Below are 14497 nucleotides of genomic sequence, written 5' to 3'. Positions count from 1 at the left end.
ACGCAGGGAGAAGGATACGTCAAAGATTGCGAACGGCGACGGGGAGAGGCTAGAGGCTGATCAGACCCCTGTTGCCTGCTTGAAATGCACTGGGTTCAATAGGCTCCGCAGCGCTTAGAGATCTTCACACAGCGTGAAGTCTCCTCCTCCTGGTGTTCGTGGAGTCCTCCAACTTGGGCGGAAACCACTCAAGCCTTTTATACGGCTAGCAAGCCAATCACTAGCCGCCATGTGTGAATAATTTCACGCAAGCCAATAATGGGGCTCGAATTTGAATACGAATGGCGGGAACTCTTTGCAAAGTGCATTTCTGTGCCGCAAAGAAGAAATGCACACTGCAAAGAAAGCTACAAATAGGCGGGAAAATAATTCAGTGGTGCCAAAGTGCACACACAACAAAATCACACCTTTGGATTGTGACAATTATCTATAAGAAGTTTGCAGATTGTCAGTTAAAAAAAAGTCATGGGTGGCAGTTCTGCTGATAACTTCTGAGGTGCTTGCCATTTCAGAGCTCTTTTGAAAATGTGACCCTAGTTCTTGGGGGAAGAGGGGAGTTCTTGGTTTAGAGTTCTAAATGTCTAATGGTGAAGCAGAGAGAGGTAGTTAGCTATGTTAATTTGAACTCAAGCAGAGACAGGGTAGATTTGCACCTTGGAGGCTAACAAAAGCAGGAGGTGCATTGCACAAGCTTTCATTAAGTAGCGGTTTACTTAATCGGATGCAATGAAAGGACTGCAGTTCTCATCCTAAGCACTTGACGATACCTATTATCTATGGCCAAGGTCTGTTACAACTGTATCTACTCTGATCTTGCTGACCATGAGGTAGGTACACCTTGATCTAGACCAGGAATTCCTTCAATTCCAATACAATCCTGAAACTATAGCAACTCCAATCAACAGAGCCAGACTTAGTCTGTGCTTGGACCTGCTTTAATACCAACCCTGAGATATGGACAATAGATTCCCTTTGGTTGTCACCTACAGCTTTCAACTTGAATACCTTTACACATCATTAATGATCTCCAACCCTTCCTGGGAAATGATAACTATCTCAAGGTAGCCATGGGGGACAAGTCTGTCCTGGCACATAGGCAGCCCCCAATGTCACACAGCATTTCTCCAGCACCAGGCTACCTAACTCCTATTCTCACGGAGGCACCAGGCCTTGCCCTGGAACCAGATGCCACCCATGCACTTCATCAATACAGACCGTGTTATTGCTGGATGAAATAACGTAGGTTACAAGGTCCAAGGTTCATCTACCTCCTCCTCTACCATCATATATGCCATCACCCCCTTACAGTGTCCCTCTGCCATTTACATTAAACTGGCAGGGTGACCTCTTTGTTTAAGGAAGATCAAACCCTGATCTGACATCAATACCAGAAGGACACACAAGCCTGCAAAACATTTTAACTTCCTTGGACGTTCCATCACTGACCTCAGAGTAAAACAACAAAACTAAAAATGAACTTAAATGGGAAATTGTGGAACAAGAAATTATTCAAAGACTGGATTGTATTAAGTATGGTCTAAACTGAGAGTAGGAGTTCTTGTCCCATTACCTGGATTAGTTTTTAGAGCCTCTTTTGTCCCCCAGTGGTTTAACTAATTTGTGTTTTTTTTTTTTTTTTTTTCCCCTCTCTCTTACCCACCTTACCTCTCCCAGCAGCAGCCTCTTCTTTTTCCTCCCCCCTTTTCTAGCCTTTGTATTCTAATGGATGCTTTCTATTTAAGGTGCAGACAGAAGTACAGCTCCTAGGCCTAACTCCTGGTGCTTCACAGAAAGCACTGTGTTAGGCCGATCCTCCCGACCCAACAGATGATAACTTTTGAGTTGGGAGGGTGCGTGATCAAGTTCCATTGTAGAGCTGATCCAGGGAGAGAGGCTGTCTCTGTGGCTTCTTCCCCTTGCTCTGATTTCCGCCCCCCTTTCCTAGCTCCCATTCCTCAAATGGGAGGCAGAGAGGGAGATTCTATCTGGGGTTTCCCCATCTGTGCTGGAGTTGGGGGTGGGGATGGAAATGGATTTGAGCCCCCCATCTTGGAGGGGCTGTAATCCATTTATCCCACCCTCCAGTGCCAGCTGGGCAACCTCCAGAACAAGCTCTCTATGCCCTTCCCCCCACTCCCCCATTCTGAAAACGGCTCTGGGAGTAGTGCTGTGCTGTGTCAGCTGAGCCCTGCTCGTGGTGCATGCAAACAGATTGCCTTCATTAACTTCTGCTTTGGAGTGCATTCATCTGAACCCTCACAGTATTGGGCCCCTTTAAGTGCTCTCCAGCCATGCACTTGTTTGGTCGTGGCTGTAGAGTGCTTTCAGGGGCCAGATCAGCTGAAAATTGTCACCTCTGTCTTTGTTTTTAGAAGCTCTGCTGTTTACAGTCCCTTCATAACATCTGATGAGAAAGCATTAGCTTTCGTAAGCAGTAGGCTATGTATTGTATACATGTGTGCAGATCTGCTCTGATGTGCTGGAAATTCAGCTGGAGCATGGAAATTAATGTGCTTTGGCAGCCTTCCACGTCACATGTATTAGCACAGCTCTATGCTGAAAAAATGGCAGCGGGGCAAATAAAACATGTTCGATGAGCTTTAGTTCAAAGCACCCCACCACCATTTTTTCAGCACAGGGATGCTGATGCATGTGACACACAGGTGCTTTTAATTAGAACAGTTCACTAATTAAAGAGCCTGGTGCTGCATCCCACAATGTGTAAAAATGCCCTCTAAATTTTATTTGGCTTATAAGGTGCAAATCTACCCTGCCTAATGGTGAAGCATCCACACTATTTAGAGAGCACACCAAAGAATTTTAATCTTTCTGAAAGATCTACAGCAGTTGCTTCTGTAACTGGATAATGGAAGAACCATTCCCTTAGGGACCCTCCAGTCCCCTGTAAGTGCTAATGATCAATTTTCAAAGAAATTTTCCCCTGCCCCCAAGGTAAAAATATCTACTGAGATTTTATTTCAAGACTCTTTATAAACTTACTAAATCATCGTAAAATACACTGACAATGCTGGAACAAAGTGTTCCATTTCATTTTTGAACTTACAGAAAAAGTTGTAATGGTTGATGAGTCTTCAGCACAGGAACCGATGTGACTAGCACTAAAAAATTCTAGGAACTCCAGGATAAAGCAGAAATGTTGAGCGAAGTAGGATTCTTCAATCTCCTAAAAGTTTCTTCTAAGCATTTTCATAATTTTATATGGCTACATGTCATAAAAAAGGAACAATAGCTTGAACATTCCTGGTAGAAGTTGCAGCGTATCTCTTACACTAGTTTCAAGTGCTTTTTGACTTATTTAAATACAAGGTTGATCCATAGTTCTTGATGAACTGACTCGTGTGTGTGTGTGAACCTCTTATATTCCAGGAGAGTTCATATAAGGCTTACTGTTGAAACTTGTACATCATCAAGTCCTGTCCATAAGCAGGTAAGTTTTTTTTATTTTAAAAGCTATGCATCTCATAAGTTTCCACTTTTGTCTGCTAAATGGAATGTAAAACATCTTCATGTGATGACATAGGCTTTTGGACTCATATCCTTAAGACTATGGATTGCTGTGAGAAGTTTTGTGAAGTTTTCTTGGGCATCTAAAGTATGCTGAAATATATTTTTTTATTAGAAAAATATTCTTAACTTAAATAACTTAATATTCTTAATTCAGTAACCTAAAATTGACATTGTAGATAAGATGACTACATTTGTTCAGTGTCTACCGCCACTCAGTGAAGTGCTCTTATTACCCTTGTAATTGTATTGTACCCCTTTACTTCCCCACCCCCTTTAAAAAAAAAAAACAAAAAAACAACAACCCTTTTTGGGCTTTGTTTTAAGTTCATGTCTACAACCTCTCCCTTCCCCTAACTAACAAACAAAACCCCCAAACCCTAATGAAACCTTCAAGGGGACCATGGTCCCTTTCACTATTTTTATAGCAGGGGTATCAAAATCTATCCAGTCTCTGAGCCAGATTGGGACCAGTCCCCTGTGCTGTGTGCAGCAGCTGCAGTGCTGGGTCCAGTTTGTGTGCTTCATGTTCCAGGGCTTGCCTTACGTGTGGGAAGTGTGCTGAACTTGATCCTGTTCTGCATGGAGAGTCATTCCAGGGCATGAGCTGCATGTGGCATCCTGTCAGACTAGCCCTACATGCTGGCTCTGGGGCTGGTCTGGTGTGGGTCCTCCTAGAGCCAGCACCTAGGGCAAGTCCAGCAGCGTGCTGTATGCAGCCCATGTCTCAGACCCCCTGTGCTACTGCAGTGTCAGGCCCACTCTTCCACTCCATGCAGAGCAAGCCCTGGGGCCCCCACATGCTGCATGTGGTGCATGGGCTGGACTGGCCATACATGCTGTATGCAATACAGGAGGCCAGTATGGGGTGTGTGGTGCATGTGGTGGCCCGCCAGACTGGCCCTGCATACTGGCTCCAGTGCAGCTTGGTCCAGATGGCCCTAGAGCTAGCATACAGGGCTGGTCTAGTGGGATACCGCTTGCAGCCCAAACCCTGGATAGACCACCTGCACTGTCTGCAGCATACATAGCAACTGGTCTAGCCCATGCACTGCATACAGCGTGTGGGGACAGTGTATTGTGTGGGGATGGTCCAGAGACCCACAGGCTGAATTATATGGCTCCATGGGCCAGATCCAGCCCACCGGCCATATGTTTGACCCCCTGCTAAATAAGACTCTAAATAAACTAAATAAACGTATGTTCAGCAAGTAATGGTTAATAGAATTCTACTTTCTGACAGGAACTTATTGTGCGTGTTACAGATGATGCAGATCCACTATTCTTGTATTCTCTTGTAATTGGAGAAGAAGACTTTCAGAGGTAAATATCTATTTGATTTCCTCCTCCTCCCCACCCCCCAATCCTTCAAGGCTCAACAGAACTTGGTGTTTATGTTGTAAATATTGTTGTGAAATATTTTCTGCTGTTTTTGCCTCGCTTGATAGGCTGTAGGCAGGCAAGATTTTTTGAGTAGATGTGATATCTTTTAGTAGAACAACTGAGTAGTTGGAAAAAAACTCTTAGCAAGCTTTTGGGCACAGTCACCCTTCTTTAGGGAGTATCTGCTGGTCTGAGAGTCCCAAGGAGGTTTTTATACAAGTATAATTTTTTTTTTTTTATATAAGTATAAACCTATATAGAGAGGTTTATATAGGCTATAGAGAGGTTCATATAGGCTATATAAACCTTTGCAGTTCATATGAAAGCTGCAGTGTTGTGGCATTTAAAAACATAGGATGGGGAGAGACCTCAGGTCATTATGTCCAGTCTCCTGCTATCACTGGACATTGTCACACTACCTTGCATAAACTGATCAAATTCCTATCTTAAAGCAGTTGGGTTTCTTGCCCCATTGCTGCAATTTGGAGTATTGTGACCGCCCTTCTTTGATCTTCAGGAACCTTTTCCTAATATCCAGCGTAAGCTTATTCATGGTCAGTTCGTACCCATTTATTCTGGGGCAGTAGAACATGAATAATTTCTAGGATCAGGTTCTTTTATTTATGCAAAGATAAGGATTTTTGAACCAACCAGGGGTATTGGACAGCCACAGCAGATAGCTTCATGGCACCACTGAGGTGCCCCAGCTGATAGATGCAGCATCCTTTGAGGTAAAAGCTGCAGCACAGTTAGTTTTGCAGGACTGCTATGGTGCTTTGGCTGCATGTAAAAGCATCAAGCTTTGAAGTAATGGCTATAGCAAATGGCTGTATGACTTAGCCTACAGTTTACAATCTGCTATGAATTAAGCAGGCTGGCTGTGCACCATATGACTGTGAACGTGCCAACATTATCCTTTTGCCTAAATAGTGGTTTTTTGGGGGGGGGTTTCCTGCTTCCTGCCCCCCCCCCCCAATACACTTATATGGTAGCAATCACATTCCATTTGGGCCTTTGCTAGTGTAAACCTGGATTTCTTGGTCTTGTGAGATGGCCTCTCTATTTCTGTTTTCATCCTAGTAGTCTCTCTTTGCACTGAACCATGTTTTGAGTTAATCTTTTATGAACATGGGTGACCGTGTTAATATCTACCTTTCTCTACTGAAAATACACTTTCTGTTATGGCCAAGGATTGCAATTGCCTTTCTTCTATCATTGCCTCCTATTGGTCATTCACAACCATCCTATATTTGTTCTTTTCTGTCACTTTTTCATTAGATGAAATCCTAATTTATGGCAGAAATTCGTATTGGTTATGAAGTGTATAACTTTGCATTCTGTACTTTGAAATGCCATCCATTTCTGTTACTTCAGTTCTCAAGACGTTGTATTGCTTGTATTCTTTTGACTTAATATTGTGACATGGGCTAAGCACTCCTGTAGCCTATCTGCACTGCCTACTTGCCAAGTCCTGGCATGTGTTGTGAAAGTAAGGATGAGGGGAGGGGAATTATAGAAGTTGCCTTAAGGGTCTTCCTCATCCACCCCTCCCTCCCCCCACCCCCGCCCCTGTATCTTGGTCTAGTTCTCTCTATTGATGATCTCAATTTATTTCTGATGAAATTGGTAATCTCATCAAAAAAATTTGTTAGTGTGCTCCTACTATTTGTCCACTAGATGATCCCAAAAACTAACCCCTAAGGAATTGCACTATTAATTTCTCTCCAGCCCAGTTATTTTTTTTTTCCCCTTACATACAGGTAGTAGTTGCCTCCCCTTTTAAGCAGTTCCTTATGTTCTAATTCTTGTACTAATCCCTATCTCTTCTACTTGAATGAGTACAATGTGTAAATGGCAATGCAACATATTAAAGGCTGTTGATTTTTTTTAAAAAAAAAAAAAAAAAAAAAAAAGAATATGTGGTTTTGACTTTAGCTTCTGTTCTGAAAGAGGGTTTTTTGTTTGTTTTTTGCATCTCAGGCATGCATATTAGGAAATCAAGCAATGATCCTGTTGGCCTTTGTTAACCAATGTAAAATTTTTATGAATTATGTTAATGTAGTAAACTGTAGTCCTTGTTAAATATACTTCTTCATGAATTAATGATGTTTTTTCCATTTTTCACTTTATGCTCTTGAGAGAGTCTTGCAAACTCTGAATTGTCCTCACAGAGTGCCTGAAGGTTTTATGCACATGTTCTTGCTGTCTCAGTGCTGAAAGTGAATGGCTGGTAGCTTTTTTTTATTATTCTGTCTTGTTTGATTTGCTCCCCACCTCCCAAATCAAATACCAATTTTGAATGGATACTTTAACTAAAAGGGTTTTTTTGTTCATTTTCAAAGAGATGCTTGTTTCATTAACCTCCAGAGAAGCATCATCATGGACAAAAACGGTCCCCAAGGGAAATGGATAATGACAAAACTTGCTGTCTTTGAATAATGCAGTAAAACACTGCTCCCACTTGGATAGGTTAATTGTTTTACAGACTGACACTGTTTCAGGTATGATATTGTTCTCTTTGACTGTTCTTTACCATGAACGTCCTTTTGTTTCCTCTTACAGTTTAAAGAGCCAGCAAGGACTGCTAGTGGAGTTTTCAGCTTTTCCACAGAAATTCATTGATTTGTTAGAACAGTGCATTTTGGAACAAGGAAAACAAGTCCCTCGGTAAGGCCAGGTTCATCATTTCGTTAGAATTCACCTCTGAAAAGAGCATTCAATAAAAGGAAGTCCTTACTGGTAGCAGCATTTCAGTGACTAGCCCAACAATTCGTAGATCATCTGTAGATGGTAGGATATCATGGTGATAAACAAAATCTTTAGAAATGTCAGAGCAGTTCCTGTGCTTATAGCCCCAAGTTTGAGGAGTTTAACTCTGGTAAGAAAGCCATGTACATATAACTCAGAGAGAAATATTATTCTACCAGTAACTAAAGAAATAAATTTTCTATCCTGACAATACCACCATTCTCTGTATTACTCAGGCCTGCAATATAGGGGACAGTTGTCTCATCTGTCTTCACTGCCTCATGTCCAAATTTTGTGAGACTCTATGTATTTATTTATTTATTTTTTTGACTTGGAAAAGATTGGTCCTTTTCTTAGTCATGTCTTTCAGTATCTTGCCATATCACTTTCCTTTATGATGCATCTTTCTTTCTGGCTTTCCTGCACTTGACATTGCCTTCTGTAGTCCCTACAAAATACTGCAGTTAAAACCATCTTCCTTGTTTTTGGCTTGATCACATGTGCTGTTTACAGATGTGGGGGTGGGTGGGGGGAGGGAAACAGTGCTTTATTTTAAGCTCAGTGTGGGGATGCAATGCATCCTTGTCTTTCTATTGTTACCCCTAACATCTGTATAGCTCAGGCACTTCAACGAGGCTTTTTGGAGTTTTTATCTAATAGCCAATTTCAACTGGCTATTAGATAAGTGTCAAAAAGCTCCGCTGAAGTGTCCAATCCATACAGATGCTGAAGAGCTGGGTTAAACTAACATGCTGCTGCTTCTGGTAGAGAACTGTTTTTGGGTTGAGTTTTTTTTTCACGTCTCTCGGCGCTCATTATTACCTAGTTTCAACCCTTCTTCTTTTCTGCCATTCTCTATTATATGTAAATAGTTCTAACTTATTGAATTCAGTAGGCAGCAATTTTTAATATTTACCTTTTTTTGGTATGACTAGGTTTTTAATTCAACTGGTAACATCTCCTGTTCTGGACTGCATGACAACATGTTTAAATATAGTGGAAACCAATCCATTCAAGCATCTTACTCATTTGTCTCTAAAGCTTTTGCCAGGAAGTGACAGTGACATCAAAAAATATCTTGCCCTCTGCATTCAGAATTTAAAGGTATGATTTAAATCCTCACCTATTAGGCAATGACTGCTATTGGCAAGAACCAATAATAAAATCTAAGTTCCTGATCCCCAAAAGTGCTGGGGAAGTCCATCCTTACTTCCATGAAGAGCCACATAGATTTGTGCTAGTTAATACAATAGCTAGTTCTTACACTTACATTAAATATACACATTATCAATTTATTTTAAGTGTTTGGGCCTGAGTTGTGTGTTTTTGTTTTTTGTTTTTTTTTAATTGCAGAAGTCTGGTGATTCAGGAGAGTTGCTCTTGGCTTTTTTACTAGTTTAAAGATGGGAGTTGGGTCCAGTGTCTGTTAAGTATATTGAGGATGAAATTCCAGTATTTTAACTGGCTGTGTATTTACTGGTTTACTCTTGAAAAGAATAAGAAATAATAGTGGAATTCTTCCATAGGCCTGCCTGGTCTAACCAACATTTTAGCGCATAATTTAGTACTTTCAAAACAACTGAAAACAACTGAGATGCTGAATTTGGTAGAGATGGTTCGTAAGAGTTAAACCTCACAAATCTTCTGTTTCTTAAATCCTGTCTCTTACCTGTATGAAGATCCAATTAAAAATAAATTCTAGATAAATAGAGGTTTGTGCTGTGACAGCAAATAGCCTCCTTTTCAAATCAGGGTTGGTACACACGGATGGTGTACACAGTATGCCATCCCTTTATGGGGGGCTATTTTTTTTCTTTTCTCTCTGCTACTTTAAAGAAAAAGAATCTTTAAGTGGAATGTGAACCTCAGGACCTTTAAGTATCTTGCAAATCATTGTTGATGGAGTCAATTGGAAATTGCATATAATGAGTTCTTTTGCCTTAAAAGAAATTGCAGGAAAGATGTCAAAGGCATGTATATGAAAGACAAAGAACACTCGAGTGCCTGACAGATTTATCCTTCTATATCAAATCCTTTAAAAGATTTTATGCAAATTTTAAATTTTCTCCCTTTGTTCTTCTAGACATACAGCTCTTATTGATTTTTTTTTTTTTTTCCCCCCCCCCACTGATTTGATTCATACAATAATTGCTTTACAGCAAGCATAGTGAAATGAAACAAAAAGGTTATTTTGCTAGCAAGCTAGAAGGAAGCCACCTAGTTAATGTATAATATCATTGATAGCAGTAGTTGTGTATGGGGAGAGGTTCATGTATCAGCAAATAACTGTAGATGTATAAATGCTAGGGATGTACGAAGCAGGCAGTATTCAATTCAGATTCAGCCCAGTTCAGGGGACAGGGATTCAATTTGCTGATTTGGATCACTGTCCTGATTGGATTCCGCTGAATTGAAATCTGAAGATTCGATTCTGATTTGGACAATCAGCAATTCAGCCATAGACACAGCTTTATATGTTTTTGTTTTGGGATTTTATTATTTTTTTTCTATGGACCTTGAGGTATCAGGCGCGGCTTGTGAACGCTGAGATAGTGGGGCGGATGGAGCATCCCATGGCAGCGTGGGGGCGGTCCTCTGCGTTCTTGGCAGGAGACCCCCGCCCACTCTCCCCGGCTCGGCGATTGGCTGCGGGGGGACACCCAGGAGGCACCAGTCACTGAGCCGGGGGGACAGGGGGTTCCCATTGCACTTGGCCCCACAGCAATCGGCTCCACCATCTCAGCGTTCACGAGCCGCGCCTGGTACCTGGAGGTATGTAGAAATGCATATAAAGCTGTGTTTATGGCTGAATTGTTGAATTGAATTCGATTTGATTTGGAGAGATTAATGGGTCTCTTGATTTGATTCAGAGATTTGGCCGCCAAATCTCCTCCAAATCAAATCAGTGACCGAAACTTCGCACAGCCCTAATAAATGCCTAATTGTGACATACTCTATTTCAAATAGTCTAATGGTTGGGGGGTGTTTCTTAATAGGAAGAAAATAGTAGATTGGAGGACCAATTGCACAAATCTGAAGAAGGATTTTCAAAAAGACTAATTGTAATACAGCAGGTATGAAACATCCCTTAAAAATAAATAAAAAATTAACCTTGAAGCTGTGGGTCTAAACCCACGCCATAGTCATGTTAAAAATATAACTTCTATACAAACAGAAATCAGCATGTGGTATTTTTAGGCTTTGGCAGAAAAAAGTAAGGACCTGGATAAACTGCAAAATGAATGGACAGCACATACTACTTCACTGACTAACAAGTACACCAAGGAAATCACAGCAGAAAAGGAAAAAGTGCTGCAGGTAAGTAGAAGTACTACTTGATAGCTCATGAGAAGCAGCACCTACGTGGCTTACATACAGAATACTGCATGCCTATAGAATGAGTAGTGCTTGACTTCTGAAGGAATTGTTTCCTCTTTCTGAAAAAAGCATTTATCTGAGTGATGGTGAAATATTTAAATTTTGAGTTGTAATATTGCCTGTGGTTTTCATGAGTCTGCTGCATGTTTTTCTTTTCACTAGCTTTTAAGTTGCCTATAAACTGCTGCTTGTATAGTGTATTTACATGACTTTACTAATATCCTTGTTTTTCTGTTTAAGATTCAAACACAGTATCAGCTTCAGCAAGAACAACAAAAGAGAGAGATAGAAGCAACTTACAACAAAAAAGTACATCACTTAGAAGTCAGGGTATCTGAATTAGAAACGGTTAATAAGGACCTTACAGAAAGAAAATACAAGTCTGAATCTTGTATACGGGAGTTGAAATCTAAACTTTCAGGACTTGAAGAGGTATGGTAGATAGTTGGTTATTTAAATTTTTTTTGTTCTTGTTACAAAGAGCATATTTTTGCTTTTTTTACATAATGATACAAATTGTGAATATGTCTACATTTGAAGAGCAAATACTTCTGACATCTAGTCCTAAACACCATCAGACTATTGAAGTATCAGCTAAACGATATTGCTGATGTATGGGGAGGGCAGATTTGCCACAGGCCACAATGTCTTGACCAAAAATTTCTTGCAGTGAGGTCAGAAACTTTTAATAGTGTTCTCAGACTTCTGGACACTAAACTGACTGCACCATGGATAGATACCAGGGCACACTAACATCCCCCCAGTGCCTAAGGACCCTGTGTTGGCAGTAAATTGAGGGAGCCAGATAAGCAATGGGCATAGATTCATAGAAAATTTGGGTTGGAGGGGACTCAGGAGGTCATCTAGTCCAAACGCCTGCTCAAGGCAGGACCATCCCCAATGAGATCATCTCAGCCAGGGCTTTGTTCAGCCTGGCCTTAAAAACATCCAAGGATGGAGATTCTACCACCTCTATAGGCAGCCCATTCCCATGCTTTATCACCTTCCTCGTGAGAGTTTTTCCTAATATCCAACCTAAACCTCCCTTGCTGCAACTTGAGATCATTGTTCCTTGTTTTGTCATCTGCCACCACTAAGAACAATCTAGCTCCATCTTCTTTAGAATCACCCTTTAGGTACTTAAAGGCTGCTATCAATTCCCTTCACAGCCTTCTCTTCTGCAGACTGAATAAACCCAGTTCCCTTAGCCTCTCCTTAAAAGTCATCTGCCCCAGCCCCAAAACATTTTTGTTGCCTTCCACTTGACTCTCTTCAACTTGTCCACATCCTTTCTGTAGTGGGGGCCCAAAACTGGACACAGCACTCCAAATGTGGCCTCACCAGTGCAGAATAGAGTGGAATAATTACTTGCCTTGATCTGCAAGCGTTTGCTTGCCCACTGAGATTGCGGAAGATGGAAAAACCTTGAGGATCCCTGCCAATATGACCAGTATGACCCTCGGCATGTAAGCAAGATGAACTCGGCATGAATCTTTTCGGAGGTACCATCTTGGAGACCTTGTCTACCCCAGTATTATCATATCTTTGATAATTGTGTAAATTGTAAAGTGTAAATTGATGTAGCTTGGTTTCTCAGTGTAGCTATGCGAGCTCATAAAAGCTGAGAACCTGGTCCTTTTAGTGACTTTTAGGATGAGGTCTGTAGGCTCCTTTTGAAAATCCTCAACTTAAGGTAATGTCAGCATTACTTTGGATCTGTACAAGTCCTGCATGTACAGGGGAAAAAAGAAGTCAATGTATCATGTTAATTTCCAGGAAAAGTAATTCCCAATTTAAATACAGTTGATATGGAAATCTTTCCTCTGGAGCATGAGGATGCTGTGCAATTACTGATCCATTATTGTATATTTGTTTCTCAATTATGCAAATTTCTGCACTCTGGCTGAGGGAGATCTGATTTGCATAATTACTGTATAGCTATAGCTTTTGCTGATTAACATCCAGCAATTATCTGAATCCCGCTCCTGTAATTGGCTACTGTTCTGAGTGCCCCAAGTCCATATCAAACCTCTTTTGCCTCAACAGTTACCATTGCTTCATCTATACCCAGATACTAAATGCCATTTAATAAAAATTGCTTGAGGAGGGAGGGTGATATAGCCTTTATGACAGTTGGACATGTTTTTTAGGTTGATTGATTGTTAACTACCCAAGTTTTTCAAAGATTCTGGACCTACATTGCTTGTAAGAAGTGGGATTGTCATTTGCATGTTTTAAAACACTTAAGAAAACATATTTCCAGGCAAACTACTATTAAGCAAGACTAGAAATAAATCAATACATGATCAAGTCAACAAGCTAATTGTATTCCTGAATTGAGCTTATACCACTTAATTGGCTAAATTTATCAAAGTGAGAGCAAAATGATCAAGTCTTATAAATTCTAAGGTTTCAAGGAAGGTAGCTGGATTTATAACCAAATGGACACCTAAATAAACTTTTTTTATCAGTTAATCAAATCTGCAACCTCAAGCTGTTTTAGTCTTAATGTTGTACCCAAATTTTACCTTTTTTAGAGGTCTGAAATTTTTAAAACTGAGAACCAATTGTATATCTTCCTCCTTAGGTGTAAAACTGTGTGTGGCAACCGCCCCGCTCCTCTTCCACTCCTTTCCCCCCATCTCGCCCCCCACAACGAGAGACTATAATGCAGACCTTAACAGTACAGCCTTGATGAGCAGAAATTTGTCAACGTGTAGTCACTAGCAATGGCCAGTGATATTCTAAAAAATTCCCAGGACTTATAAACATATAACATGCTCTAATGAGTATTGTAACAAAACAACAATTAAGGCTATTTTAAAATCTGGAAACTTATTAGCATCTTCCCTGTTGTGACCATTTTGGGTGCTGGGTGGCTTCTGCATGGGCATCTGCACACATTGTACATAAAACTGCATTTTCACTTCCTGCTACTTAAAGAGGAAAGTGCAGCATGCCGGCCTTGCCACATAGCAAAAGCTGACTGCACTACAATAAGCTTGCTGTGTAGGAGAGATGGCTAGGCAGCCTGAGAATAAGTGCTGCAAGCAGCTGGGTTAGGCTGCAGTAGGGAAGGGCAGGCTGGTCATAAAGGGAAGCTGGGGATCCATGTGTTAGGAAGGGGTGGGACATTGGGGTACATAAGCCCAATGCCTGATGCCAAGCGGACAGTCTGGCCTTGTGTGGTCCAGTGAGAGGAGCTCCTGAGAGAGAGGCTACAAGAGGTAGTACCCAAACCATCCAGGAGATCAGGGATGGAAGCTCGAAAGGAAGTATAGCTTGCAGGTGATAGCCCGGAGTAGAGGAGACTTAGTTTGTGAAACAGCTTGTGTGTGTTCATGTTGTGATTTAAGCCTGATACTGGAGGACTGAGTTGTGGCCATTGGCAATGTGTAGGGGGTGCATGCAGGTGCATGTGCACCCCGAAATTGGCTGTGCACTCCCTAGAAGTGCCAGCCAT

At 41.2% G+C, this 14497-nt stretch overlaps 1 protein-coding gene across 1 annotated transcript in view; it reads left to right on the top strand.

Moving 5' to 3' along the window:
- Positions 1-822: 822 nt before the first annotated feature.
- Positions 823-14497, top strand: part of LOC102386077 (spindle assembly abnormal protein 6 homolog) — a 41402-nt gene continuing 27727 nt past the window's right edge. The window contains exons 1-8 of the mRNA XM_025197696.1: positions 823-827; positions 3388-3448; positions 4769-4848; positions 7471-7575; positions 8592-8760; positions 10653-10730; positions 10855-10974; positions 11275-11466. Of these exons, the coding sequence (XP_025053481.1) occupies positions 823-827; positions 3388-3448; positions 4769-4848; positions 7471-7575; positions 8592-8760; positions 10653-10730; positions 10855-10974; positions 11275-11466 (810 nt within the window). The remainder of the gene's footprint in view (positions 828-3387; positions 3449-4768; positions 4849-7470; positions 7576-8591; positions 8761-10652; positions 10731-10854; positions 10975-11274; positions 11467-14497) is intronic.

This window comes from Alligator sinensis, unplaced genomic scaffold, assembly GCF_000455745.1.
Source record: "Alligator sinensis unplaced genomic scaffold, ASM45574v1 scaffold240_1, whole genome shotgun sequence".
NCBI lineage: Eukaryota > Metazoa > Chordata > Crocodylia > Alligatoridae > Alligator > Alligator sinensis.
The sequence above is the reverse complement of the archived record's forward strand: the minus strand, read 5'-3'. Positions and strand labels throughout refer to the sequence as shown.